Source organism: Vidua chalybeata, chromosome Z (genome assembly GCF_026979565.1).
Source record: "Vidua chalybeata isolate OUT-0048 chromosome Z, bVidCha1 merged haplotype, whole genome shotgun sequence".
NCBI lineage: Eukaryota > Metazoa > Chordata > Aves > Passeriformes > Viduidae > Vidua > Vidua chalybeata.
Window position 1 is genome coordinate 45265745 of NC_071570.1, and position 24758 is coordinate 45290502.

Below are 24758 nucleotides of genomic sequence, written 5' to 3' on the forward strand. Positions count from 1 at the left end.
AAGAGACACATGAGAAATTAGAGTGCTGCTTGCACATCTTTGGACTACTACTTACCCACAAGATCCAGGGCATTCACAATGAGCATTAGTGAGGACGACGTGGAGAAATTTCTTGATGGCAACCCTGCTTTTGCCAAGCAGTATTTTGAGAAGAAACTAAAAACAGAGCCCTGGGATAACAATGAGAATGAAATACTTTTTGAGTTGATCCAAGACATGCAAGAAAGCATCAACATGGAGAAAGTTGTTTTCAAGACCTTGAGAAGAATCAGGTCCCTTATTCATGCTGACCGCTGTAGTCTCTTCATGTATAGGCAGAGAAATGGCACTCCTGAACTGGCAACAAGGCTTTTTAACATCCAAGAAGGAAGTACGCTGGAGGAATGCCTGGTCGCTCCAGACTGCGAGATTGTCTATCCACTGGACATAGGCATTGTGGGCCATGTTGCTCAGACCAAGAAAACCATGAACATCAAGGATGTCCATGAGGTACGTTTGCCATTTATTTATTATCTAGGTAGAAGAGAAGCTCACAGGGGTCAAGAGGCAGCAGCACACCACAGTGCTTGGTCAAAGCCCTTGTGGTGTAGTAGCTGTGTGCTCGAAACAAGTAGCAAGTCTCAAAGTTCCTTCCCATTTCATTTATGGGGTGAAGTGAAACTAAGCACATTTATTACACTAGGTCTTAATGCCTGCAAACAGTGCACTGTTATACTTTGCCTAACTAAAAAAAACAAACAAACAAACAAACAAAAAACCACATCCACTCCAGCAGAGGAGAGTGAAGTAGTCAGATCTGCACTGAATTCACATGGAATTTTCCACGCAATTTTATATTCTGTGAATAAATGGCAAAGACATAAAAAATTTTTATAGTGAGTCCAAAGAGGGTTTTCCATGACAAAAGAACTTTGAAAATGTTTGCTGTGTTGAAGGTTTAGCTAGGGGCATTTAGAGGCATCATTATTAAACAGAGGGAGTGGACCCCAGAGCAGGTACGTTAACTGCAAGCTGTGATCTTCATCAGAAGCAGCAAGAGACAATCTCAGACTAAAAAAACTCTTTCAGCAAAAATTGCAATCTGCGTTATCAGGAAGGACCTGAGGGATTTTAATGTTTTATGTTTATGCCTTCATGACAGTATTTACTCCCTGTACTTCTGGTTCAGTCATGTAAACCTGGATGGCAGGAATAACAATCTGCTTGTTCTAATCATAGGTATAAAACTAAAATCCATGTGACCCAAATATGGCATTTGGGATTACTCCATCTATTGTTTGCTAGTTACAAACAGACGATCTGTTTATTCATTCATTTGTTGCTCAGTGCAGGCATATCTCAACCCTTCAGCAAATCTTTCCTTGTCTTTCACAGAACACACTGAGAGAAACTCCTTTGGTTTTGCAGCCTGGGTTCTTTTTTGCTGGGCATATTGTTGGTGTTGGGGGAAGCATCAGAATGTGACTTAAATTTTAAAGTTTTTTTGGTTTTTGATGTTTCTCCAAATATAGGGGAGGATTTCAGATCTGTGAGCTCAGTGTTGCACTCCAACTCTAGTGCTTTTAGACATTGCCATAATACAAGTCCTTTGAAGGAGACCCAGAGACTAAATGCTTGGTCTAGCCTATTTGGCAGAAAAGGCCAACAATGGGGACAGCATGGGGAGAAGATTAATTAGGGAGTGATCATTCTTTCTGATGCAGCCTTCTGAATATGATCAGAGTTGTGTGGCTTTTTCTAAGCCAAATAGAACAACCTATAGATAACAATTTATTCACTTGGGCAGGGAGAATATCTTTGGTCAGCAAGACCATCCCTCCACTCTCCCATGGCAGGTGATGATGGTATCAATAAGGCCCTGTGCAGGTGAATTGATTGGCCATCTGCTTTCCCTGGACTATCCTTTCTGTTCTTTTTAAGAGAAACTAGGGGTAGATGCTGCAAGCTGACAATGCACTTCATGGTAAAAGCAGCAGAAAAATTAGGGTGTGTGAACTTGCTAGTGACTGAACTGGTTTATACTGCTACTTGGCTCTACCCACTCTGCAGTGCTAACAAGAAGTCAGAGGAAAGGATGGAGGAGATACCATGCAGAATGACATTGACCTGAGATTAACCAGTGGAGAGCCCCATTGTTCTGAGAGAGTTTGACATGTTAAAGCTTATGATTGGCAAGATCTTCACAGAAAGTTAAAAGCGCATATGTTGCAGTTAAAAGCCACAGCTTCTGCTCGTGATATTAGCTTAATCATCTATACATGGTCCAATTTTCTGCTAACTTATTTCTTTTCCTCAGTAATTTTTAAGCAAAACTTCCTTTAGGCACCTTACTTTAAGGGGCTGTGCTTGGACTTGGTTTCAAGACACGTTGTGAAAAAAATGCTTATTTGTAAATTCTCTATTAAACAGTGTGCCCAGTTCAGCCCATTTGTTGATGAGCTCACCGACTACACTACAAAAAACATCCTTGCGACACCCATCTTGAATGGCAAAGACTTGGTTGCTGTCATTGTGGCTATAAATAAGCTGAATGGCCCACACTTCACCAGCTCTGATGAAACAGTAAGTGGTCAGTAGCTGAATTCCTATCAAAGAGCTTTACTTTTGTCATGTAACAGAGATCCTTTTACCCTAGTGATGCCTGCTTCAGTTAAGATCCACTGGTGTGAGTTTCCCTTAAGAGCACTCACACTCTCATAGAAGAGACTTATAATGGGGATGTTTATCTCAGATCTTTCAGGGAAGGCACAGTGGGATAAGCCTCATGTCATGACAGTGCAAAGCAAAGCATTTATCCTGGGAAATTACCTTGATGCTTGTAAAGCAGTGTTATGAAATACAGTACACATGAAGTTGCTTCTGGATTCAATTCAATCTCATAATTTGCCTTTTCAGCTTTTTCTGAAGTATCTGAATTTTGCATCCTTGAACTTGAAAATTTATCACTTGAGTTATCTTCACAACTGTGAGACTCGAAGAGGCCAGGTAAGAGTGAAAATGCAATTTGGCTATCTCAAAATCAAATTAATACATTCTTCTGATTTAAAGTGTGAATCTGATAATCTTCAGAGACTTGTCCCTGAAGAACAGAAATAAAGAGATGCCCACAACTGCTTTCAGATACTGCTTCTTTCCCAGAGTCCTGCATTACTCTCTCTTTCTTCTGCTATTGGCAAAATTGCAGGACCTGATGCGGTGGCACCAGTTTCAGCAGGACTGACCTCTAGGTGTTTTGTTGACTTGAGGCTGTGAAGCACTCTTGGATCATTTCATCATTTCAGACAACAGTAACAAGAGATTTTCTGAAACACTTAAGAATGTGGTCTTTCCCCCCATCTGCTCATTAAAAGTGTTATTGAATTTCCTCTTAGAGCCAGTAAAATTGCTGTCACACGCATGTTTTATTGGCCTCCATCAGTAGAAAAGAACATATATTAGGGGTTTAGGATATTCTGGATTGAAATTCTGGCACCATACTTTCCCTTTAGCTGGGTTACAGTAGGACTCTCAGATTTATTGGGATGGATGTGAATCCTTGTGATCACTTTGTGCAGCAGGCAGTAGTTGTCACTCAGGAGGACATGGAATTGCATCTGTGCTTCATGGCAGCCACTCTCTATTCTCCAATGGGATTGCCATGGAGAATAAATGCCTATCTTAGCGAAATGGATGCAGAATGAAAGTTTATTTTGGAGCTTTGGGATGGTACTTACACTTTCTAATTAATTTATTGTTGTCATGGTTTGACACTGGCGCAATGCCAGCACCCCCATGAAAATGCATCTTCCCCAAATAAATGCTGTGAGATGTTATCAGGAACAGAGCAGAGCAGGCCCAAGCTTAATAACAGAGGGAAAAAAAACTTTATTAAACTACTACTAACACAGAAAACACATAAACTAAATCCAGGATGAAGACCTTTTAAAACACCCCTCCTCCCAATTCCTAAAACACCCACCATGAAACATCACCCGGGATTCCTGATCAAATTACCACCCTTCAGATAATCAATACTCAAACTATCAAGGGAGAGAGAAGTCTCTCTTGCACCACAGACCCCCCAGGAAACACAGTTGCCACACCCTGTGTTTCCCTGTCACACATGGCAACCGCCCGGAAAAAATCTGCCAGTGTGACACTCTCCTTTCCATGTCACAGTGCTCTCACCACCGTGCATGGACAGACTGCTCATAGGGCTCCTTTAAGGATGCTTTGCCACGGACCCAAAGATACAACAGTTCAGCTTCTCATCTTGGGACTACAGTCCCCCCCATTTTCCCCTGGGGCCAAGGGTCCAGGAACAGAGATCATCTTCTTCCTGAAGACAGAGGGAATCACCATTCCCTCCTCAGCTTCCTTCTGTTCTTGCCATTCCTGTGCTTTTAGAAGCTGAAGCAGGTCTCCTTGGGTCACCACTGCATCCCCCTAAAATGCAGTCTCCATTGCAGGAGATTTTGGTTCAGTCCATGGCTAACAAGAAAAGTCCAGCCAAAAGCTACTTCATCATCTCCTCCCACCTAAATATTTCTTCTTCTAACATCTCAGGTCCCGGACTGTCTCTCTTCCACTACAAATCAAGGAGGAGTAATATTTTACAAAGCCCTCATTTCCTGGAAAGGGTTAAAAATTCAGACTCCCTGGACAGCTGATATCTCGGTCCGGCGTTCCATCTCCCACGCTGGGCATCACCCCCCCCCCCTTTCTCCTTCTCCTCTGCCAGCAGATTTCCAGGTGCCGTCAGGCTCTCTGTCTCTTTCCCTCTTGGGGCGGGGAGCAAAGGCATCTCCACTTCTCTCCACCCTTCCGTCCACAGGAGCTGGCTCGGTTCCAGACCTTCAGCCCCTCGGCCTACCTGGACAAGGCCGCGTGGCTTCCCCTCCCCCACCCAGCCCATGGCTGAGCAGGGGAGAGTCTGCACTCTCTGACGACCGGAACCAAAGAGAGAGTTCTCCTGGGAGTTCTTGCTTTTAACCCCTGTGTTCTCAGAGGCGTGTCCATACTTTCAGTGGTCACTCCAGGTGCCAATATCCAAACCTGACCACTGATTGGTTTGACCCAACTTCCTGGAAAAAATTCACTTCCATGTCAAACCACTACAATTATGCTTTGCCTAATTTTTTCATTTAAAAAAGTGTAGAAACATGAATGATGGTCCAGCAATGCCACCAGTGATGAATAGTTAACTAAAGTAGAACTAGCAAAGGTTTTTTTGCCTAATGCTTCCACTAGGAGTGGACCCAGGAGTCCTGTGTTCATATATTGCTGCTGTCAGAGCAGGTCCCGCACAAAGGGAGGAAAGCAAGAAGGAGATGCAGGACACACTGCTCTAGTTCTGCCAACAGCTCAGTTGTCAAACCTCTGACTAATATATGTCTTTAGGGTTGTGTGAAAGTTATTATAGTTCATTGTATTAGACATTAAAGTACAGAAGTACAGAGTGAGCAAATGACATTCTCAAAAGTGGTCTAGGATTTTAATATTGCAAATCCCAACAGCAAAGACTGGGTGATACTGTGGGTAAAATGGCTTGTGCAAAGACAGGTCAGTCTGCTTGTGCTCAGATGCTGTGTAAAAGTCTTATTAGAAGACTATATAATACATTTTTACCAACTTCCTTACATAATTCCTTGACTTAGATATATTTCAGCTGTTTCTCTCAGTCCTTCTCACCAGGCTTGTGGCTTTCAGTTCTTATTGCATACTGTAAAGTGCCAAAAAGCTAAACTACTGCTCATTTTCATCTAATGGTTTGTATGACAACACCACTATCCTATTTGAGGCATGCTGACACTGAACAGACTTCATACAAATGGCAGAGTTGTCCCAGTTTATGGATTAGAAGCAGAGACCAGTGCAGCTCAGAATTGCTCAAAAACATCTACTAGTGCCCAGTGAAGAGGTGAGACACACTTTTTCCAGCTGTGGCCATGTAACAGTATTTCTTATTCAAAGCACAGATCCAGTCTGCTTCAAGTTGCAGCTTCAGTGCTTCAGAAGCACGGCTCCTCATATGTCCTGGGCCCAGAAAGCCAGACACACACCTGGGATACAGGTACACATGCATTAACTAATCTAAGCAAGAGTGTAGGTGACTTCCTTACCATTTCAGAGCAGTATTTGTGTAACTTCTGCTTTTACAAATGAAAGAGTCTAATAGCAACAGCTTTCTTAAAGGTACATCTGTAGAATGTACCAGAATATGGGGATAGTATCATAGGCTGATGCACATACAAAACAGCTGCTCAAACACTTTGAGGAAAGTGTTAACTCAGATATTTAAAACAGCAGCCTCTGGAATTTGCAATGCTTTTAGTGTTAATGGTTTTGGATGTAACATTTTACTAATGCATATAAAATTTAAGTGGGGACAGTTCTTTGCCTAACACTACTACTTTTTTTGTGCATATTGGTAACATTTGACTCCTACGTAACACTGTGATGACCTGACTCTTTCTCCCTAGTAATTCCCAGTGTGAACAAGCGGCGTAGGTTTCCTGCACTTTTGAGGAACTGTAACCCAACATTTGGGAAGTCCATCTCTCCGAGAAAGGCTGTGCTTACATTTTGGTTTTATCCTCCAGGTGCTGTTGTGGTCAGCTAATAAGGTTTTTGAGGAACTGACAGACATTGAGAGGCAGTTCCACAAGGCTTTTTATACAGTGAGGGCATACCTGAACTGTGACCGATACTCAGTTGGTCTCCTGGACATGACAAAGCAGAAGGTGAGTGCTCACATATGTGCTGTGCATCTTTCTGCTTGCTGTTATCCACTAAGATTTACTGAGGCACTAAAAGTGCAAGCTAACCCTCAGCCACTATTCCTACTTTGCTTGGCATTTTTTTTACTGTGCAAAGATTAAGATAATGGGTTAATGAAATCAGAGGAAAGGGGAAGAGTTTATCACTGAAATGGGACTCTTGGAGGCTGGGAAGACAGAGTAGGGGAAGAGGTGTCTGACTTTGGCAATCCTGGTCAAAGTCTGCAGCACAAACAAAATCTCACAAAGTCTGTGGGTATTGGAAGTAAAGTGAAACATCTGTGGAACTATCAGCTAACAACTTGTCTGGAGTGTCTCTGAGATCTGGAAAAATCTGAGGTTTCAATATTAGTAGAGAAAAGAGTTATGCCGTATCACACAGTGACTTGTGACCAAACAGCTACTTTCCTCAAGGACTCATTCATGCTCATGATATCCAGGCTTTTAGATGAAATTTGGCTTCATGAAAACAAGCTGACAGAATTGAAGCTACCTCTGATTTGGTCTGATAGTTTGCACCTTTGGCAAACTTTAGGTGGGGGTTACACGGCATCCTTGCCAGTGGAGCCCTCTTTGTCCCATGGCCAGGCTGACTGTCTTGTTGACAGAGCTCTTGCAGCATATTGTTTTGTGAAGAGGTATATTAAAAGATCATTAGTGTAAGCTAAAGACACTTTGATCAACATTATAATGTAGCATAAGAAAAAAGAGCAAAAGAAGTATTTTGCTTCTTCAATCTGGCAAGTAGTAGGTCAGGCAATAATCACACTTTGGAAAATTAAGAACACAAAAACATTGTCACAGCTGTTTGCTCTGAGTACAGCCAGTGCTCACTCTTCACTGCATGAATCAGCACTCTGTGTATAGGCAGTATATGGTAATAGGCAGCCATATAAATGCACCTGACATGTCCAGATTTGGATATCTGGGTATCATTCTGCTGCCTAGTATTGAATTAGTTTTATTATTTTATGCCTTGTTTACACAACACCAAAACCAGCTTGGTAGAGCAATGATTACATTGAGGCTCAAGACAGAATGCACTTTTCTACTCTAAACATACTTTTTAAATTTTAAAACCAGGAATTTTTTGACCTGTGGCCAGTCCTGTTGGGAGAAGTACCTCCCTACTCAGGACCTCGAACCCCGGATGGCAGGGTACGTGAAAACATGTTTTCTTTAACTCTCTTCTCTCTGGATGGATTGCCTCACCACTCATTTTAAACACCACTCTTTTTTTCACTTATAGGAAATAGTCTTTTACAAGGTCATTGATTACATATTACACGGAAAAGAAGACATTAAAGTCATCCCGTAAGTGCTCAGTCCCTGAATGCTAGGTACCAACACCAAGTGTAGCTAAAAACAAGGCTCCCCACATTTTAAAGACATCCATGTGGAGAAACATAAAGGACTGATAGAGGATCAAGAGTCAGAATGTTAGCTGGTGCTTCAACTCACATTTCTGCAGGATAAAGATTTCCTTGAGGACATTGGGATCCTGACTTGGAAGTCAGGCTCCAAAATTCATTCAACCAGTGATTCTTTTCAGATGGAGAAGTGAGCTGCCTTGATTGTCTGCAGTTTTCTGCTGTCCTTGCCAGGCAGAGACATCACTCTCCTCTATGCCTTCCCTGTGTCAGTGGCTGAGCCTCATCCAGGATGCTCTCGTGATGAGGTTTCCTTGCTTTTCTCTACTCCTTCTATCACTGACCCCATCTTAAGACTACCTCTGGCCTTTTCTCCCATCCTAACACATTGGGACTCAAAGAACTGCCCTCTCTTCTTGCCATTGAATTTTTCAGGGAAGCCTTGGGCAGCTTAGGCAAATCTGATATAAGAGAGGTTTCCTCCAGTTCTGGTAACACTGCTTTACACTAGAGTATGTGCTGCAAAAAAAGTCTCCATTTCATGGGTACAACAGTGTCCAAAGTTCAGGCTGGCAGACATCCTCAGCCAGGAATCTCTTCTTATCTTTTTCTGTGTTGAAGGTCTGAGACATGGTCTTCACTCCTAGAAATGAATTTTTATATATTGCAAACTTATATTTTATCAGTTATTTTATTTTGAATTCTTAAAGGGGAAAGTATTTACTTATGTGGAAAATTTTTTCTTGTGCACATGGATCCTTTGAAAGTAACAGAACCATTTATGGACTGGGGGTTCAAGGTCTAAACCTGGATTATACAATCAACTGAACATACTTCATATCCATGATCTTTTTTCAGTAAACATATACCTTTAATTTCCCTTATACATCTTTCTTTTGTTAGAAATCCTACCCCGGATCACTGGGCACTAGTTACTGGACTGCCAGCCTATGTGGCTGAAAGTGGATTTGTAAGTACTTACCCTGGGATTCCTCAAGTCTTTCTGAGATGAATAATACTCATTCTGCTTTCTCAGCAATTCAGTCCTTTGTTTTGGCAGTTAAACTTCTCATTGACCATATTGTAATACTTTTTCTTCTGTGTGATCCCCTAGATTTGCAACATTATGAATGCTGCTGCAGATGAGATGTTTAACTTTCAGGTATCGTGAAAACTCCCATTCTAGCAAGGATGCAACTTTATTTTTTTGCAGAAATGTAATGTAGAGTCAATATTAGGCATATAAATACTTTTTTGCCTGCAGTCTGAATGTAAAACTGGAGTGCTCATGTATTTACATGAGCATAATATGTAAAACATATTAAGTTCATGATGTCTTTCTGCTTGCTGTTGCTTCAAGGAAGGTCCTCTAGATGAATCAGGATGGACTATCAAAAATGTTCTCTCCATGCCAATAGTGAATAAAAGAGAAGAAATTGTTGGTGTTGTCACATTTTATAACAGAAAAGATGGGAAACCATTTGATGAACAGGATGAAACCCTCATGGAGGTATAGTTTCTTGCTGGAAGAAATTCATATAGTTAAAGAGGCCACTATTGCTCCATGTACACTTGCAAAGCATTCTGAGTATTTTGCAGCGAAGTGGCTATCTTTGCTGCTTAGAAAATTGTTATACATCAGCTTGAAAATTTTGAAAGCAACTGTTTGGAATACTGCAGGAGTTTGGTATGAGAAACCCAACTGTGTTCTTGTGATTTTTTTTTCCAGTATTCTTGGACTGTACTCCTAGCTATGAGCAGCTACTGTGTGTCTACACAACCATTCTGACCTGTATTCACATACCTGCCAGCTGGCTTTCACTGGCTGGGCAAGTCCTACAAAAAATGACACAGAAATTATCTATGTAGCTAGGATAAAAAGGGAGGCCAGCTACTAAATTCACCAACAGTGGCTGTGATTAAAGACCTTGCTCCTTAGAAATGTTCCTATGCTAATTTCAATGAATTATAAGTATTTAACTCTTGACACCTGTTATTAATCAGGACATTTCCTGAATCAGACTTTTCTTATAATACAAAAAGACCATGGGGAAAAAAATCAGTTTGAATTGGGCACTGGACAGCAAACAAGCTGAAAGCAAGCACAGGATGTGAGTAAATACATGTGAAAGGTGATGAGACCACCCTGCTTTCCTTTGATGTGAGAGTTCCTGATCTGCTGTCACCATTGTGAGAGAAACCTTTCCACAGGTATGGAGATACCTGCAGAAACACAGAATTAATTTTCTGTACTCTGAACTGGACAGAGGGTCCTTCAACCTCCACAGAATTGGTGCTCTCAAAGCCTGGGCAGATTCAACAGCTGGGGAGCTGCTTTGCTGAGGAGCAAGTCACAGCTGGGAGCAAAGATGTGGTTGCTCATTGCTAGAATTTTGGACAAAGTTTAGCTTGTTTCTTTTAAAATGTATCATACAGTGTCATATTTCTGTGTCTTTGAGGAGCAGATGTTATGGTTATTTCTCTGTTTCCTTCTCTTCCCCTTACCAAGTCCTTGACACAGTTCCTGGGTTGGTCTGTACTCAACACAGACACATATGATAAGATGAACAAGCTGGAGAACCGTAAGGACATTGCTCAGGACATGGTGCTCTACCACGTGAAATGTGACAAGGATGAAATCCAGGAAATTCTGGTAATGCCTCGCAATGTGGAGCTCACACCCAAGTGTACTGGCCTGGTCCACGATGTATGGCACAGACACAGGTCTCCCATTTCACAGAGATGCTTCCAGCCACCATGGTGGGGCGGCAGCATCTGGGCCCTAGTAACTACACAGGGGCAGAATGAGTCTTTCTTTTGATTCTGTGATCTGCCCTCCACCTTGGCACACTGTGTCACTATGTCCTTTCTAATTTCCTCAACAAAGCCAGCCTTGGAGGTACTACTCAGGGCAGGGCTGTAGGAGTGGAACAGAAACTGATCTATTCCTCAAAACCTCCTTTGTACTGAGGATGTGAAGTTAGAGAAGACAGCTGTGCCATTGGCTCTAGGGGGACATTTGCAAGTGAGGGAAACACAAAACAAAATCAAGGAGGGAAGAACACTGCCAGGAAAAATATGTTGAAAGACAAGAAATTGAAGTAAGGTCCAGGAAAGAAGCACAATTTGCATATGAGAGCTCCTCTAGATTGCCCCAAAGCTGCCCAGTGAAAAGTCCAGGGGGGTTCAGGTGTTTCATTAACACACTCATGCTTTTTGCAGCCAACACGAGAAAAGCTGGGGAAGGAGCCAAGTGAATGTGACGAAGAGGAACTGGCAAGCATTCTGGTAAGAACAATGCACTGCTGGAAAGAACAGCCCTGGCAAGCAAATATTGCCTGCATAGATGTAGGGAAGAGTTCCCAGTGTTGGCATGCTGTTACCTGGTGAAAGGTGAAGGCAAAGCATATCCAGCCCTCCTTTGCTGCCTGAGTTTGAGATTGTCATTAGTATGTCTCAGCATGTGCCTTCTGCAGCTCCTGGGGAGTCTCTGCTCTCTGCCCTTTTATCTCAAGGGCTTCAAAGTCCATCTGGAAATACAGCAGCCACCTTGCTTGTTTCTCAGAGTAATTAAGGAGGGCTGTAAGTCTTCCCCCATTTTGAGTCGTCAAACTATATCAAATCAAATGCTTAACAGGAAACAAACAGTATTTCCTGCACAAACTGCCCCCCCCCTTTTCTCCACTAATGAGGTTATCATGAAAAGCTTAATTTCAGTCTATTTATGTGCTATGTTCTAAAACAAAAGCAGCATCAGACTGATACATTTTTATTCAGCAAAGCTTAGGAATGACATAAGCAGCACAGCAATAAACCAGCCCACCTCTCTTACAGAAAGAAGAACTCCCGGGGCCCACTAAGTTTGAAATCTATGAGTTCAGGTTCTCTGATTTTGACTGCACTGAGCTAGAGCTGGTGAAGTGTGGCATTCAGATGTACTATGAGCTTGGCGTGGTGAAAAAGTTCCAGATCCCACAAGAGGTATGAGCTGGCAAAAGCTAGGATCTCCTGTCTTGGATGTACAGCAGACTCGCCCATGCTGCAGCTGGCACCGAGGTCCCCATGCATGCCCAGCACAGCTCACAGAACAGCCACAGGACTGGGCTCACAGGGGCTTGCAGGGAGGGGGTCGTGTGTCCTGAGCCCCCTCACCTCACTGAGGGCAGGGAACAGTCTTTCATGTGGGATTGGAGCATAACTTCTGCTGTCTTCTGCTCCTCACTGCCTGCCACAGATGTGGGTTTGCTATGAGGTCTGTATGGATGAGTGGCCGACTCTGCAAAACATTGCTTGCACGTTCTGTATTCAGTGCCTCTCACAGCCACAGTGTAAAACACAGTTCCCAGGCGCAACACAGGTATGGGAGTGCCTACCTGTTTGCCTGTTTCCTTTGCTAGAGTATGTAACCTGCAGCTTTCAGCCAAGATATGCTGAAACACACTCTGGCAAGCCCCTTTGTTTATCATCCCCATACAAACACTCATGTGCCTTCATTTGGTGCAGTTGGCACCAACCTGTCGACAGGAATGGCGTGACTCTGTGGGAACGAGGACCCCATAAACTCTGACTTGCGAACTCACGACTTTTGCAGTTCAAAACCCTATAGGAAACTGGCATTTCAGCAGCTCTGCTGCTCCCGAAGGGATTTCTCTGCACATCATGTGAAGTCGATTTCCATCTAGTGGGATCTGGGGGTAACTGCGGGAAGACTTTTCACCCTGGAAAGGCGGGATGGCAATCGGGAGGAAAGTAAATGGGAATTACCTCTGTGCTTCTTACACGCAGAATGTCAGTGTCAAAAATATTAAATATATCTCACCGGAACAAGTAACCCCTGGAAGAGTTGAAAAGCAGTGATTCTTATAGTTGAGATTTTAAGAAATGAATACTCATTAATAAATAATTGGCTCCTTAATGAGAAAACTGCATAGCTACAAGAGGGAGTACACATAGAGAAGTAGACGGCAGAGGAAAAAAACAGTTTTCTATTTAAGCCCGATATTGTAGTTCTTTACATGATATAAATGTCATTCACCTCTACATCTATGGATCCATATCTCTTGTAGAGAGACATGAATACTAATAAATCACAAGAAAAAGGGACAAATCTTATAAGTGACAACCTAGATAAACAGAAAAATTCAATAAATTTACAAGCAGTAAGATGAAATCACTTTACCTTCAGGCAGTGCTGATTCTTGTTTACCCCAGAGGCATCTCTGTGATTTTATATTTTTTACACCCCCCCACAAAAGAAAAGAAAAGAAAAGAGAGAGAGATATTAGAAAATGGCTATATTTCAGTGTCCACTTTTGCTCTCTACTAGGCTTTATCAGCATTGTCAGGGTAGCCTGATGATATTACACATTCTGATCCCTTTCTGGGCCTACCTCTGCAGAGCTGGTTTGAACCTCATCCATGGTTTTTGTACATGACCCTTATTGCAAGATGAACAGGCAGCAGCTTCATCACCCACACTAACATGCTCTTCCCCACTGGCAGGTTTTGGTAAGGTTTGTGTACTCTGTCAGCAAAGGCTATCGGAAGATAACTTACCACAACTGGCGTCATGGCTTCAATGTTGCACAGACCATGTTCACACTCCTGATGGTAAGGTAACACCACCCCGGCTAATTCTGTGGCACAGCTTTATTTACAGCAGGTCTTCTGTCACACCTGAAAAATATGGAGGGTTCCCTTTGAGCCTTGGTGTAGGAAAAAGTTTTGTAACTCCTAGCACAGATCCTGCAAAACTAGGTCTCCATTTGCTTGAAGTGACAGTCATTGCATTACACATGAAGAAAGCTTTGGTCAATATTGGCCAATAAATGGAGAGCATTAATTCTTTTAGAGACAGATGTTTATGGTGTTGAATAGATTCCAGATTAAATCCTTCTGCAAAGTGGAGGAGTGAGACTACAGGACTTCCACTCTTCCAGTAGATTCTGACTGTAAGAGCCAGACTGAAGTCAGCTCGCTGGGATGGACACAAAATCATGCTTTCAATTTCCATCCAGAGCAGACACAGGTGTGGAGAATCTTTTGGGTGATTCAGCTTGACAAGCACATTGCCCAGAAAGACACAGAGCCTTTTCACAGAGTACTTTGTGCTTTGTGTCCAGTGACTGTGAGGGGTGTTTATGACAGCCTGGGTGAATCCTAGGGTCAAGGCTTCTATAGCACTGGGTAGCCAACCCTGCACATGTGCATCAAACACATAAACACTACAGATGCACCTGCCTGGGTCTGAAATATTTTGTTTCCAGCTGATTCCCTGTTTTAACCTAAGTCAGCTGTGTACTGTGTTTCAGTTCACAAATATTTTCAGTTCTCCTAGACTGTCCCAGGACATCCCCAGCACAGAGCAGTCACCACTCAATACCTTTTCCTGTCAGAGATGTTAACATATGGCATATAAATTCTCTCCCTCCAGACTGGCAAACTGAAACGTTACTACACCGACCTTGAAGCCCTTGCAATGGTAACTGCAGCTCTGTGCCATGATATTGACCACAGGGGAACCAACAACCTCTACCAAATGAAGTAAGCATTTTCTTACCACTTCAAACCATTTTCTCTTGCTCCTGCCTGGAGTGGAATCAGGTTGTGATCACACCAAACTCCAGTACTCCTATGTTTAACACACAAGGGTGACAACCCTCTTTTACAAGTTGCTTTAATTTTCAGCTTGCTGTAGTGTTTGGTCTTATGCTTTGGCCAGTGACGAAAATTTGCTGTGCTCTCTGGGGCTTTCTTTACCTCCTAGCAAACCTCCCTTAGTTAAAGCAGAAGTGTACATTACAGTGTGAAACAGGTGCAGAGCAGGCACTCAGTATCCTGAGCATTACAGGAGACTTAGGATGTCGACAGAAGCATCCTGGACATAAGGTGATGAATTTTTGCTGCATCTATGGAGAAAGCACCATGCTTTGCATTGCCCTCACTACCTACAGAAACAAAGCACCTATGAGGATGTTGCTCTCAGTAGGTAGTCATTAGCTACAGATAAACAATTGCATAATTTTGTTGCCTAGTCAAGGCTCTGTTACTTTAAATGTAAAGTAGTCAGATCACAGCTCTTCTGCAATGCTTGTTGCCTATATCTTCTTATATATCTTAGAGCTTTGCAAAAATATTAAATAAAGTTGGTTTGTGTTTTTGATAGAAGAGGGCCTTGCTTTTCAGTAAGGTGTCCAAGAATTGCAGGTGGCCTTGCTTTTTAAAGGTGTCCAAGGATTGCAGGCTTTTCTGTTCCTATTACCAGATATCAATATGTAGTTATTCAGGAATTAAACAAACTTACTAAATTGAGAAATTACAATGCAGTCATAAACGGTATTTGGAGTGAAATTTGTAGTTGGAAGACTATTTTGCACAGTGTCCAAAGAGTATAAGCAATGTCACAAGAGTTTTTTATTAGACTGAAATCATTACTTATTAAAAAGTTCTACTCATAAGCTTTTTTTTAAAAAATTGAACTTATATGTGTGACAGAAATTAAATACAAAATTAGACATTTCTTTTAATTTTTAAGTGCTGCACTAATGTCTTCAATTTTTCCTTTATACAAACAGATCTCAAAATCCTTTAGCTAAACTTCATGGATCCTCTATTTTAGAAAGACATCACCTGGAATTCGGAAAATTCTTGCTCTCTGAGGAGGTTGGTAATGAACTGTAGTATAAGAGCATGAATAATTTCCTTTCAGGGAAGTTCTTCATTAACAACAGGGTTGTCAGCACAAGACCTTTCTCTGGCTTGGATGCAAAGAAACTGCAGCTGCCTCATTTCCAAAGGACTCTATGCTCACCCAGGACCAAAGCACATAGGCTTCCTAAATGCATGTCTTGGTTTCTTCAGAAGCCACATTTTTATCCCTATAGGAATATGTTAAATATGGGGTTGTTCTCCTGTAGCCCCTCTGAAAGGGCCAAGGCTGACATATTCCCACGGCTGACTTTTAATTTCAGGCAAATTTGCACTGCAATCAGGGGATAGGGTTTGGGTAGGCACTGTGTAACCACCTTCGCCTGTTCAGTGAATTAAAAGGGAAATGGCACTCCACGTGGTGTATAGGCTCACACCCCTTGCACATGAGAGGAGCAAGCTGAACTATTGAAAGAAAAAAAGTGAACACATTTGGGAAACGGAGGTCGCCAGGAACTCGTAACAACATAGAGCTTGGATTTTTTCAATGCCCTGTCCTTTGTTTTTCAGTCACTGAATATATGTCAGAACCTCAACCGCAGGCAGCATGAGCATGTGATTCACCTGATGGAAATTGCCATTATAGCAACAGACCTGGCACTCTACTTCAAGTAAGTTGGTCATGCACACTGTGTGTGAAAGGCAAAAAGCAGTTGGCACTTTACAAGGGCCAAACATGATGCTTTGCTCTGAAAGCCCCCACCAGTGCAGCAGTTCTCTTCACAGACACTGGCTGTAGGAGGCTGCCTTTAATACTGACCTCAGACCTGGTGGGAGAATTCAAATAATTAGAAAGAATTTTGAACTTCCACTCAATTAAATCATATACATTACTTTTTAACACTCTATTGCCAACAAGGCAGGGCTATGTGATCCCCTATGGGAAGAAATGTCAGGATTTGGTTTGGTTTGGTTTTATTTCCCTAGCATTTCAGATCTGAAAATACTCATACATGGCAAGTGGACTGGCCAGGACTATACTAACTTCTCTCTGAGAGCAGAATGACACAAGAAACAAGTAGTTCATTGTAAGTGAATGTTCAGCTATTCCACACTATTGTGTTTATTCCACACACAAGGGCCAAAAAAGCCAAAATCTTGGAGCAGCACCTGCTTTCTGGGACATGAGGCTGAAACTCAATGACATATAACTTCCTAATTAGCAAGGGGCTTTCAAAATGTGCCTTCAAAATTCTGTGTCAAGACCAGAGACACCTAATGTGTTTTGCACTTCAGTATAATTATAAAAACTTTAAACAGTCCAAAAAAGAGGAATTTGAGGGAGGTTGGAATACCCAGAACACTCTGGAGATATAATACCTATATGGCACCATCTATCTATATACCACCACTTCCTCACCAGTTGGGAACAAACTGGTCCTTGCCCTCCTTGGTCCATGAACTGCAAACAAAGGCTTGGCTGACCTAAGACACAGGATTATTGATGATAGAACACATACCCAAGTCACTTCGTGATATGGCCTAACTCTTCTCTCTGCTAATATTGAAACCTCAGATTTCTCCATATCTCATGTCACTTCAAACAAGGGTTCATTGTGTATAAACCATTCATCAGATTTCCCAATATACATTTAGATTATATAAATAAGATTAACAATGCCTGACTAAGTATATAAAGCCAGGTAGCTTTAAAAATGCTGCAGCTAGCTCTAGGTTTCTGCAGTTCGCTTAACGTTTAAGGAAAAAGATTTCTTGAACTGTATACAAAAGTGTAAGCATTTCTTAGCTGACATAATTTGCAGTAGATTGTGCTTTCAAGGACCTGCTCATATCTCATCACTATACTAATTTTTGATGCATTTACAATAGTTAATGAAGCAGATGATGGTGCTTGGTTTTGTTGGCACATCAGTGTCAGGACAGCAACTACTGGAAACCATTCTGGCAGAGTTACCAATGCCAGGATTGGACACCTTTTTTTGACATATTTGTTTCCTTGTTTCATAGATTTTTCTTTTCTTAACCTTTTTTTCTTTTTTTTCACCCTTCCTCCCCACCCCCAAAAGAAAGCGAACAATGTTTCAAAAGATCGTTGATGAGTCTAAGACGTACGACAGTGGGACTGCCTGGACTGAGTACCTGTCTCTGGAGACAACAAAAAAAGAGGTTGTCATGTGAGTAATTGGCTCTGGGGAAAGGTTAGTGATATGCACACCTGGTGAGAGCTTCAGGATATGCTTTGTGCTGCAAAATCAGCAAGTGATACATTACTGGCAAGTCAGATTTGATCTTCTGGAGAAGCAGGAAAAAAAACCCAGGGGGAAAAAGGCTTAAAGTGCTTCTTCATCCAAGTAAGTGTCCTGTTAATCATATACTCCCGAGGAGAAGCAGGATACCTTCTGGTCATATACTCCTACCAGATCACCCTGTAGGCCACAAACAGGGACATCCAATCCATTAGCTGTTTTCCCAGTGGCAACTAACCTGAGTTGCATGACACTGCTACTGTGACCAGACAGAAACTTTGCAGGATGCCCTGTGCTGGTGATGAAGTGCTCTCACCACCTCACTGCAGACTGCACTGCTACACACCTGTGGGGGAGCCAAAGGTGTTACTCCAAAGTCAAGGAGTTCAGCCCAGCAATCACTAAAGCAGCAAACATCTTAGTACCAGAAGCAAGTATTTCCCCATCATAATTCCATTTTAATCAACAGAGCAGCCTTTAGTGAGTGTCCCAGTCATAAGTCCCAAGGCTGTTAGAGGAACACATCTATCAATTCAGAAGGGGCCACGGGATACCTGACACAGTACTGGGGTATGAGGGTCCTGAGCCAGAAAAAGTAGGGAAAAAATTTAATTTCTCTCCTGCTTTTAGGGCCATGATGATGACTGCCTGTGACTTGTCAGCTATCACAAAGCCTTGGGAAGTCCAGAGTAAGGTCAGGTGCTTGATATCCTGATGGATTTCTGTAGCTTATACTTCAAAGTAATCCAATTTCTAAGCTGCCTAGAAGCTAAATCAAAGACTCCTACCAAAATTACCAAAAGGATTAGCTGTGGTTTTGATTAACCAATTATTAACCAATTATTCAGATTGTATTAAGCAATCTTTCAGACTGTAATTGTGAGCTCTGTACAAAATTCATGTTTACAAAAAAAAAAAAAAAAAAAGCCACCCAACAAAACATAGATGTTTAGGTCATAGTGAGATTTTTTACATGTAATATATGCATTGGCTTTTTTATAGCAATACCAGCAATACCTACCTGCAGTTTGCTCACTTGTTTTATTTCCTTTACTGAAACAGTAAAGGACAAGTTTTCCTATAAGTTGACTTTTCCTGAACTGTACTCGAGCAATTGCTAAATAATAAATGCTAAAATTTAAAGGAGAGTAAAAGAAATAAAATCAACCTTCCTGTTCAGCATTAAGAAAGAACAACAGAAAAAAAAATAAAATAGACACCCAAAAGGTGACCAGTAGGCAAATCCTCGAGGGGAATAGATTGGAAATATTTCTCAATAGATGAGCAGTGGCCAAATGAGATCCAGTGCAATACGACGGTTGAGCTGTCACTAGACAGGTGAAATCCTACTGCCACAGCTGCCCTTCCCAGGAGAAAAAGTAGGCTATGGTTGGACAAAAGAAACAGAAGGATATGAAGTGAGATTTGCTGCAGAATGGAGATGTGAAGCGCATCAAGTTATGGGGCTAAAGTTGGTGCTAACTTCTCTTTTTCCCTTTGTGTCAATGTAGGTAGCTCTACTGGTAGCAGCTGAGTTCTGGGAGCAAGGAGATTTGGAAATAAGCGTCCTTCAGCAACAGCCCATTGTAGGTATCATGCAAGAACTAGGCAGTTCAGTTTAGACAGCAAGTCTCTGCAGAGACTTACTGCAAGCAGTGCTGCCCTGAGTGCTCTGTGTCTGCCTAAAATCACAGTGCTTGCCAAAATCCTTTAGAAAAATATGTTCTGTGATAGTGAAGAGCATCCCTGACAGTGACAAGTGCCTCATGTCCAGCTGTCCATATAGTTAGACGGGTTCAGTGGCTGTGAACCATGAAGGGGTGATTCACCCTGAAGATTTTGTGCAGGTCCCTTACAGAAAAAATTAAAAACTAAATAGATAAGTCACAGAAAAAAGAAGAGCTTCTAATAAAGAGAAAAACTGCAAACATAGACTTCATAGAGTCAAAGAATTATTGGTAAATGGAAGGGCATTTCTAACATCTTTTAATGGATAAATTTGTCATTGAAAGAGGCAAGAGTCATTCCTTTAAGTGTCCTCCACCTGTGTGGTTTGGGGATTTTTAAAGTAGACTTTCATGCACTCCCTCTACCCACAGTGGCGTCACAAATTATATAGTAATCAACAAGATCTGGTAAGAATATTATTTCTTCTTCAGTCATGTTTTAGACAATTTAAAACCTCTTCAACAATTTACAGTGTGAACCTTTCCTGGTATCTGTTTGAGAGGCACAAGGGAAAACCTTTTTCTCTTCCCCATCTATGGACACTTGAAATGCTGTCTAAAATTTCTGCTAAAATGGCAATGGAAATGAGCCCTCTTCACTCCTCTGCAGCTGAGGAAGAGGGCTGTCATGGACAGTCTTTAGGACAGCATGACAGAACTGCCAGGCTGACACAACAAGGCAGTTTTGGGGAGAAAATAGTGGTGTGCTTTTCAATTAAGTGTTCTCATAAATCATGGTGAATTTGTGTCTTCTCACAGCCGATGATGGACCGAAGGAAAGCTGCTGAGCTTCCAAAGCTTCAAGTGGGTTTCATTGACTTTGTGTGTACATTTGTCTACAAGGTAAGAAAAGTGCACCCTCACACACCCCACCCTTATCAACAGGGGTTCAAATCCCAGCTGACTGAGTCCTGGTGCAGCACCACCACTCCTGGGGAGAGGGACAGGTAGACAAGTGAAAATCTGCCCTTTTCTGGGGCATTGCAACAAGTTGCCTCTTTCTGCCATTGATGCTTTCTGCAAAGCAGAAAGGGTCTGTCCTGGGGTATGATGGACAAGCATTCCCTCTGCACTGCATTGTACTAAGAGGTGTGTTTTGATTAGGAATTTTCCCGTTTCCATGAGGAAATTCAGCCTATGCTTGATGGGCTGCTGAACAACAGAAATGAGTGGAAGACCCGTGCTGATGAGTATGATGCAAAAATTAAAGCTCTGGAGGAAGAGAAGAAAAAAGAGGAAGAGAGAATGGCTGCAAAGAGAGGTCAGAAAAAGTAATTAGCTCTTCCTTCCTAATTCAAAAATGTGCTTATGGACACCCTCAGAGATTACAGCAAGCTTTTCTGACACAGCAGAGTAAGATTGGCTCCACTGGCAAGGCTGAAGGCACCTTGCCTTCAAACCTTACAGTATGACAGGTTGTCAAGAAGGCCACCATCTTAAAATCCCAAACACTATTATCTGAGAAACCAGTGAGAACACATTCAGCACGAATTCCCATGTAGCTGGGGAAAGCAGAATGTCATGTGCTGTCCCTGGAAAACAGCAGGTAAACAACCCTTTGGCTGATCTGCTGTCCCACAGCTTCTTAGCAGAAGCTAGGTAAAGTTAAAACAAGGTCCTAAAGTCCTAGGAGAACATTTAAGAAATAATGGTTCATTGCATTTCTAGCCTAGATTAGGTAGTACCTAGAAGCATGCAGTAGTGGCAGTACCCAGTAGCAATTTATTTTGGTTAAACATGGTTTTCTTCTGTGGGCCCAGCCTGGGTAGTACTGAAAACCATGAGAGGTAGTGGGTACTGGTTGAAAGTTTTTCTGGTAGCCTGAGGATTTGTTTGACTCTCAAAAGGGCAGAAGTAGAAGGTTCTCCTGGCCTCCCAAATATCTGCTACGACTAGGTGCCTTCACTCCACAGAGACTGTATATGAACTCTTCTTTTGTTCTAAACTGGACCAAAATTCCAACAGCCCATGGTGTGGACATTACTCAAATGACACAGTTTAGAAATTATTAGAGCTGTCTAGATGTTTTATCTCAGTTTGATTCACAGTAGTTAACTTAAAATATCAAAAGTAAGTGATCTATAAAATCTCTGAAGAATTATTTACTGAATAAATAACAGATATTCAAGCAAGGAAAATTTCCACTAACTCTACAATACTCTTTCCAAGCAGCCTTACACGTACAATTACTTTGCACAGCAGATAACTCTATATAGGGTGCTATAGGTATGACCTAAGCTGATCATTGGATAAAAGTTCTAAAAAATTCCTGCAATGACTGAGAAGGAAATTTATGACTGTGTGTCTAATTCTATGTTTCTTTTTATATGACAGGTGAAATAACCTGTAATGGAGGAACAGCTCCAGCTTCCAGAACCTGTAGTATACTTTAAACCTATACTCACTGAAATATATGCCACACAAAATGAGAACACCCACATAAAAACAACAAACAACAACAAAGAACAAACAAAAACCCACACCCCAAAACAAACAAACAAACACCACCCCCCCCAAAAAAACCAAACCAAACCAAACCAAAACAAAACAAAACTCAAAAAAAAATCATTATGTACATATACATTCCTGATTGGACTATTCTGATAATTTATTAGGCTTGTGACCAACCAGGGAAGGGCTAGATCTTGTTTGCCTTAATTGCATCTCTTCCTGATGGCAGGGAGCCAGTTCCATCCTGTCTCCTGTCCTCCATTTAATACACCTGATGTCAGATGGCATGTGACAAGTCAGAACAACATTTGGCCCAATAAATCAGGTTGCAAGATTATGGCAGAGCATTTTTCCTGCACTGAAACACTTCTTATCCTAAAGCTGATGGGGATAGTGGTGCTCCGTACAACCTCATGAGACTGACAGTGAATGCAACCATAGCCTGCACAGTAGGAAAAAATGAAGAAGAAATAAAGTTATCATATCTAAGTCTGTATCTGTCAGGATATCAGAAGGAAACCTGAGGGTAAGGATAAAACATGAAAGCTAACCATAGTAAATCTTTGAAGTGCTCTAAAAGAGTATGATTCCATTTAAATCCAAGAAACACTCTGACAGATAATACATCTGCATTCACTTCAAGAATCTGGATAGGTTGCTATCCCAAAGCATGGAGCTATTAATGCCACACACAGTAGCTGCATTCTCCAGAAGCAGGATCCACACTGTGTACTAATTGAAGCTTCATTCCTTTATGCACCATTTTAAGAAGACAGTGTTATCATTACCCATTACAATTCCTCTTACAATTAACCAAGCAACCTGAGTTGTGAAATCTCATAAATTTGTTCTGTTTTGCCTCATAATGCCAGTTATTTAACACAACTGATCAGAACTTCCTTTCCTCCTCCTGCTCTGGGTTTTAGATCACACTCCTAACTTATGACTCTTATTTCAGATGAAAGGTACTTTTCATGTTTATTCATGCAAAAATAGAACATTCAATTACACTCTTGTAGTAGTAGACATACCCTCATATCCTGCTTCCTCCCCTTCCCCCCTTTCTTTTTAAAAATTGTTTGGAGATCTGTTTTGCTGGGGATTTTCTTCTTCTATTACTCCTGTTACCTTCAGGATTCTTACCCTTCAGTATATTGTTTCGCATTACAAAAATACTTTAAGTAAAAGGAAAACTAGAGCTGTGGTGGTACCTGGTGATCATTTACCTATCTCAGTGTAGTAAGCAAAATGTAATCCTCAATCAATATGCAGCAATTCCGAGAGAAGCAATGTGTCTTTTGGGAAAATACAGAAACTTGTCCACTTTCATGAAAGCTAATACACAATAGGTAGTGACTCCATGTCGTATGTCTTGGTTTTATTAAGAGTCATAGAATGTCAAGGGTTGGAAGGTACCTTCAGGATCTAGTCCCAACCTCACTGCCATGGGCAGAGACACCTCTCACTACATTAGGTGGCTCAAGGCCTTATCCAGCCTGGCTTTGAACAGTGCCAGGGTTGGGGCAGCCACAGCTTCCTGGGCAACCTGTTCCAGAGTCTCACCATCCTCACAGTAAAGATATTTGATATTAAATTTCCCTTCTTTCAGTTTGTACACATTACACCTTGTCCTATCACTACAATTACTGATGAAGAGTCCCTCTCCAACTTCCCCGTAGGACCCTTCAGCTACTGCAGGGTTGCTAGGAGGTCTCCACACAGACTTCTCTTTTCCAGGCTGAACAGCCCCAGCTCTCAGCCTTTCTGGGGGAAGTGTTCCAGCCCTCTTATCAATGTTGTGGCCTCCTCTGCACTTGCTCCAACAGTTCCATGTCCTACTTATGTTTTGGGGCTCTGGAACTGCTCCAGTACTCCAGGAGGGCTCTCACAAGAGCAGAGCACCATGTGGGAAGCTTTTATCATACAGTAGAAGAAGTCAAATAAGTTCTGGATTTTTTTGGTGTTTTTTTTTTGGTTTTTTTTTTTTTTTTTTTTTTGTGTTTTTTTTTTTTTTTTTAAAGCTGAAAAAATGCCACAAGGTTATTGTATGGCACAGTGGTAGGCAGTGGGATTTTGATGATCACCACAAGACACCAGACACTTAAATACTGAGAAAAGCTCCCTATATTCTTAAATGTTTTCTGGGAAATAAAACCTGGAGGCTAACCTTCCTGCTCCCTGTAACCAGCATAAAGCACTCAAGCACTGCAGGGTGCTCCAGCAGGGCTGCTCACACAAGAAGCATGGTGTGCCTGCCCATCATACCCTGTGAGCTGTGGGTGGCTGTGCCCTGTCTGCCCACATGTACTTGGGAGCACAGCTCGTCCTCACAGCATCAGGGTGGGCATGCTGCCAGGTATTTCCAAAGGGGACTATGCATGCATGCATGCAGGGGTGTCCATGGATACTCAAGTGTGGGGTGCCAGTGGAGAAGGCTGTTTCTCAGAGGCGGACCCATTCCATGGGAGCAGTGAGTGATTCTCACTGGAGGTATTGGTCAGTTAGATGCAGGTGAAATTTTCCATAGTTCCTCCTGCA

General features: G+C 41.9%; 2 protein-coding genes across 5 annotated transcripts in view; one reads left to right on the forward strand and one right to left on the reverse strand.

Annotated features, from left to right (window-relative positions):
• The window catches only part of LOC128802396 (purpurin), a 48871-nt gene that overhangs the window by 19665 nt on the left and 4448 nt on the right, over nucleotides 1-24758 (reverse strand). For 3 of the 4 annotated variants that reach the window (XM_053968717.1, XM_053968714.1, XM_053968716.1), the window contains exon 2: nucleotides 13685-13804. The gene's annotated coding sequence lies outside the window, so the exon portion shown is untranslated. Of the gene's footprint in view, nucleotides 1-13684; nucleotides 13805-18280; nucleotides 18324-24758 lie in introns of those variants that run through there. The other variant, XM_053968720.1, reaches the window with a different exon arrangement.
• On the forward strand, nucleotides 79-23418 carry PDE6B (phosphodiesterase 6B). Its single transcript, XM_053968709.1, has 22 exons — nucleotides 79-489; nucleotides 2410-2562; nucleotides 2896-2985; nucleotides 6582-6722; nucleotides 7842-7916; nucleotides 8008-8072; nucleotides 9032-9098; nucleotides 9243-9290; nucleotides 9489-9638; nucleotides 10638-10781; nucleotides 11351-11416; nucleotides 11963-12109; nucleotides 13631-13738; nucleotides 14562-14671; nucleotides 15703-15790; nucleotides 16346-16446; nucleotides 17863-17970; nucleotides 18673-18736; nucleotides 19554-19628; nucleotides 20529-20612; nucleotides 20874-21030; nucleotides 22104-23418. Exons 1-22 carry the CDS (start codon nucleotides 79-81, stop codon nucleotides 22160-22162), a joined length of 2511 nt encoding a protein of 836 aa, XP_053824684.1. The 3' UTR covers nucleotides 22163-23418.

Bases quoted from the DNA above. Each gene is read 5' to 3' on its own strand.
- PDE6B (XM_053968709.1), top strand. From the start codon at position 79: ATGAGCATTAGTGAGGACGACGTGGAGAAATTTCTTGATGGCAACCCT. The intron at 15,791-16,345 runs GTTGGTAATGAA...TTTGTTTTTCAG, and splicing joins AATTCTTGCTCTCTGAGGAG to TCACTGAATATATGTCAGAA. The intron at 21,031-22,103 runs GTCAGAAAAAGT...TTTATATGACAG, and splicing joins GAGAATGGCTGCAAAGAGAG to GTGAAATAACCTGTAATGGA.